General features: G+C 42.6%; 1 protein-coding gene across 1 annotated transcript; it reads right to left on the reverse strand.

Annotated features, from left to right (window-relative positions):
• Window positions 1-990: 990 nt before the first annotated feature.
• Window positions 991-1,710, reverse strand: LOC106091184 (transcription factor Atoh1). The gene has a single exon (XM_013257624.2). The coding sequence runs from the start codon at window positions 1,708-1,710 to the stop codon at window positions 991-993; it is 720 nt and encodes a 239-aa protein (XP_013113078.2).
• Between the last annotated feature and the right edge of the window lie 1,808 nt (window positions 1,711-3,518).

Raw genomic sequence — 3,518 nt, forward strand, 5'->3', positions numbered from 1 at the left:
CTCAAATCGGTCCAGATTTGGATATAGCTGCCAGGTAGACCGATATTTCGATTTAAAGTCTTGGCCCCATAAAAGGCGCATTTCAAAACCGATTTCACTGAAATTTGACACCGACTTATGTTAGGCTTTTTGGCATCCTTGTCGTATATGGTTCAGATCGATTTTTTTAAATACTGTTACTGTACTTATTAATATTTGGTCTAAATCGGAATATATTTCGATATAGCCGCTATGGGACATAAGGTATGCAATTTTCACCGGATTTTGATGAAAAGTGGTTAACATATATACCTGAGGTGGTGTGTATCCAGAGTTCGGCCCGGCCGAACTTATCACCTTTTTACTTGTTTTGTTTATATTTTAGAAAATTTTAAAGTTTTAGTTTAAATTTCGATTATTTTATTATTCTTGTTTTGATTAAAATCAATGGAGCACATTCCAAACATTTTCTTATTCTGAAGTCTTTACTTCAATTTTCTTCAAAAACTCATCAGTATTTTGTTTCTCAGTCCTTATCTCTGACCACTATGCCCGATTAACGAAAGAAGTAACACAACCAAAAGGACACACACTATCCTTCACATTCTTGGTTAAATTAAAACCCATTCCCATGACCAAGGGATATCTCAGCACGTTCCCTTTTATAGGTTTTTTTGTCTTCTGCCAAAACACTTGTAAATCTTCCCTGCAACTACATCCACTCACCCATTGACCACAAGCACAAGTGAGCGCTCCGTGCCAGGCAGGACACAACAATTAGCACAGCCTTGAATGAAAATGTTTGCACGAAAGATAGCCGCTGCCTAAGCCCACCTACATGCACGAGACATCCGCATAGTGTCCGCATAGGCCGCTGTTGCCGATGCTGCTGTTGCTGCTGCTAAACGCCCATTATTGGAAAACCATCAATTTTTACGAGTAACACGTGCTCAATCACCTCAACTTAGGCCGATTACCAAAACAGGATGACCGGCAGCGGGCAAGCAAAAATCACTGCAGACTCAAATCATTGCCAAACGATTGCACACTGGTGGCGGGAGAGGCCATACATGAGGTGGGGGTGTCCAGGGAGTAAAGGCCATTGTAGTTGAGTTCCGAAGATTCACTGCCATGCTCCAGCATATCGATAAGGGCGCTGATGTACGTCTGGGCCATTTGTAAAGTTTCAAATTTGGAAAGCTTTTGCTCCAAATCGGGGGCGGGTACCACTTCGCGTAGTCGATCAAAGGCTTCGTTGAGACCATTCATGCGTTTGCGCTCTCGCGCATTGGCCGCTTGACGTCTTCGTTTTAGCACTGAGGGACTGGGAGGATTTTGGGCCGCTAGCTCGGAGTTTGAAGATTTTTTCCATAGCGAAGAATTGAATTTTGTTTTGCCCTTTGATTTTTTTGTGGTTTTCAGAACTTTGGAGTTTGGGGTTTCATTTGTGGTTTCTGAGGAGCTTTGACCTGGAGTCCTTTGGGGATCATTGAGATAGGGACTATGGTAGTAGCCGCCATTGGGCGTGGATGTTACCAAGCCACTGGCCAAGGCCCAGGAATCCATGTAGACTGTATTTCCCACATAGGTATTGACACTGCCGTTCCCATTCAGCTGATATGTGGGACTTCCCAAGTATTGAGAACTATCATCTTCTGCCGATGAGGTGTAGCTAAACTCAGCCAATGAGTTAGCATTGGATAAATGTTTATAAGCCAAATAGGAGCTCATATTTGTTTAAAAACTATAACTTCACTGTGTTTTTCTAGCTCGTCTCGAGTGATCAGCGATCTTTACCAGTCGGTAGTAGTTTTACAACTAATCTTTGGCCAACATTTGACTCTTGACTCTACAATTTGAAAGTGGCAAGGGTAGTGGAGATCTTCTTTTTTTTTCTCTCCCCCTCCCCCCAAATACCAAATGAAATGAAAGACACAAAAAGCGTCAGTTGTGCTGTTAACTACAATTAGACCAACTGGCGTTGTCAGCCAGATGAGCAGACAACCAGTCAGTCAGTGGCAAGAAAGGCACATCACTTGGGTGACCATGTGGTGCTCTATGGCTCTCGCGTTCTTGGCACGAGTTTGGCAAGCTATCTACGCTACACAATCTATCATTATTATCGCCCAAGCGTATAAGTCTTCGTTTTTTGGTGAATGAACAACGAAAAAAGGACCTCTTGCTTAAATCATCCCCATAATGCAGCATAAAACACAAAAAACAACAACACAACGCAATGCAACACTAACAACAAGCAGGTCTACCTTATGCCGAATTCTGTTTGGTTGTTGGTTTTGACCACTTTACGAGGACTTACCAGGCCTTATTGCAAATAGTCTATGAAAATGCATAAATTAAACAAGGATCATCATCATTAACATATCACCGAACATGGCAAGGATATTTGAGGAAAGACTTGTCTCTCACACACACACAAACACTCTCACACATGTGGAAGGTAAAGAGAGAGGGCTAGTTACCCCGACCCCTTTTTTAGGTGGATGACCATTTGTTGACCATATCGAAATATTTTATTTACCCACAGGGGAAAAAATGTAGTTATTGCCCTAGGTTCATGTGACTTGTCCAAACCGTTTCTTTGCTTTTGGCTTGTGCCGCACGTGTGTCATTGATAAGAGGTGTCAAGTAGTGCACTGGCAAAAATAGACCAGTAATGTGAAAATGATACGTGAACGCGCTTTAAGTTCTCTCTAGAGGGCCTAAAAGTCAAAACGGGGGGAGCGAAATCCAAACATGGACCGAAAAATTTACTTTTTCAAAACAGAAGGACGGACAGATATACTGATAGACAGACAAAAAGATAGCCCGAATAACAGACAGACAGATGGACGGACATGAGAAGATTGACTTTAAATGTCATGGCGATCAAGAGTTCTTACAATTGGAATGTACGAAAGGCTTAGCATCTGTGGATCTAAAAAGATGGGTCAGCAGAGGAACACCTCAAGGAGGTGTACTGTCTCCTCTACTTTGGAATATAGCCATTAACAATATTTTATTGTCTCTGAAAGAAAATGGCGTAAAAGTGGTCGCGTATGCTGATGACAGGGCAGTTGCGGTTAGGGGAACGTTTCCCAGCACTTTAAGAGATATAATTCAGGAAGCTCTACGTGCAACAGCAAAGTGGGCTACCGCAAGTGGTCTAGGTGCAAATCCATGCAAAACAGAAGTAGTTCTTTTCAGCAGGAGATATAAGTGGCCTACAGTGGAACCTATCGCCTAGGGTGGAGAGGATGTTCCATTTAAAGAAAGCGCACTCTTGCCCTATACACCTGCAAGAGAACCATTGGCAAAAGTTGGGGGTTTAGACCGCGCGTCATACATTGGGTATATACTGCAGTTGTCAGAGCTATTATGCTATATGGTGTTGTCTTCTGGTGGACGGAGCTTCAAAAGTCCATCTACTGCTCAATACTTAACCGGATCCAAAGGATGGTTTGTTTGTGCATCACAGCCGCACTGAGGACGACACCATTTGATGCAATGAATTTAATGCTACATCTTATGCCTCTGGACAT

The sequence above is a fragment of the Stomoxys calcitrans genome, chromosome 5 (assembly GCF_963082655.1).
Source record: "Stomoxys calcitrans chromosome 5, idStoCalc2.1, whole genome shotgun sequence".
Classification (NCBI taxonomy): Eukaryota; Metazoa; Arthropoda; class Insecta; order Diptera; family Muscidae; genus Stomoxys; species Stomoxys calcitrans.

Bases quoted from the DNA above. Each gene is read 5' to 3' on its own strand.
- LOC106091184 (XM_013257624.2), bottom strand. From the start codon at position 1,710: ATGAGCTCCTATTTGGCTTATAAACATTTATCCAATGCTAACTCATTG.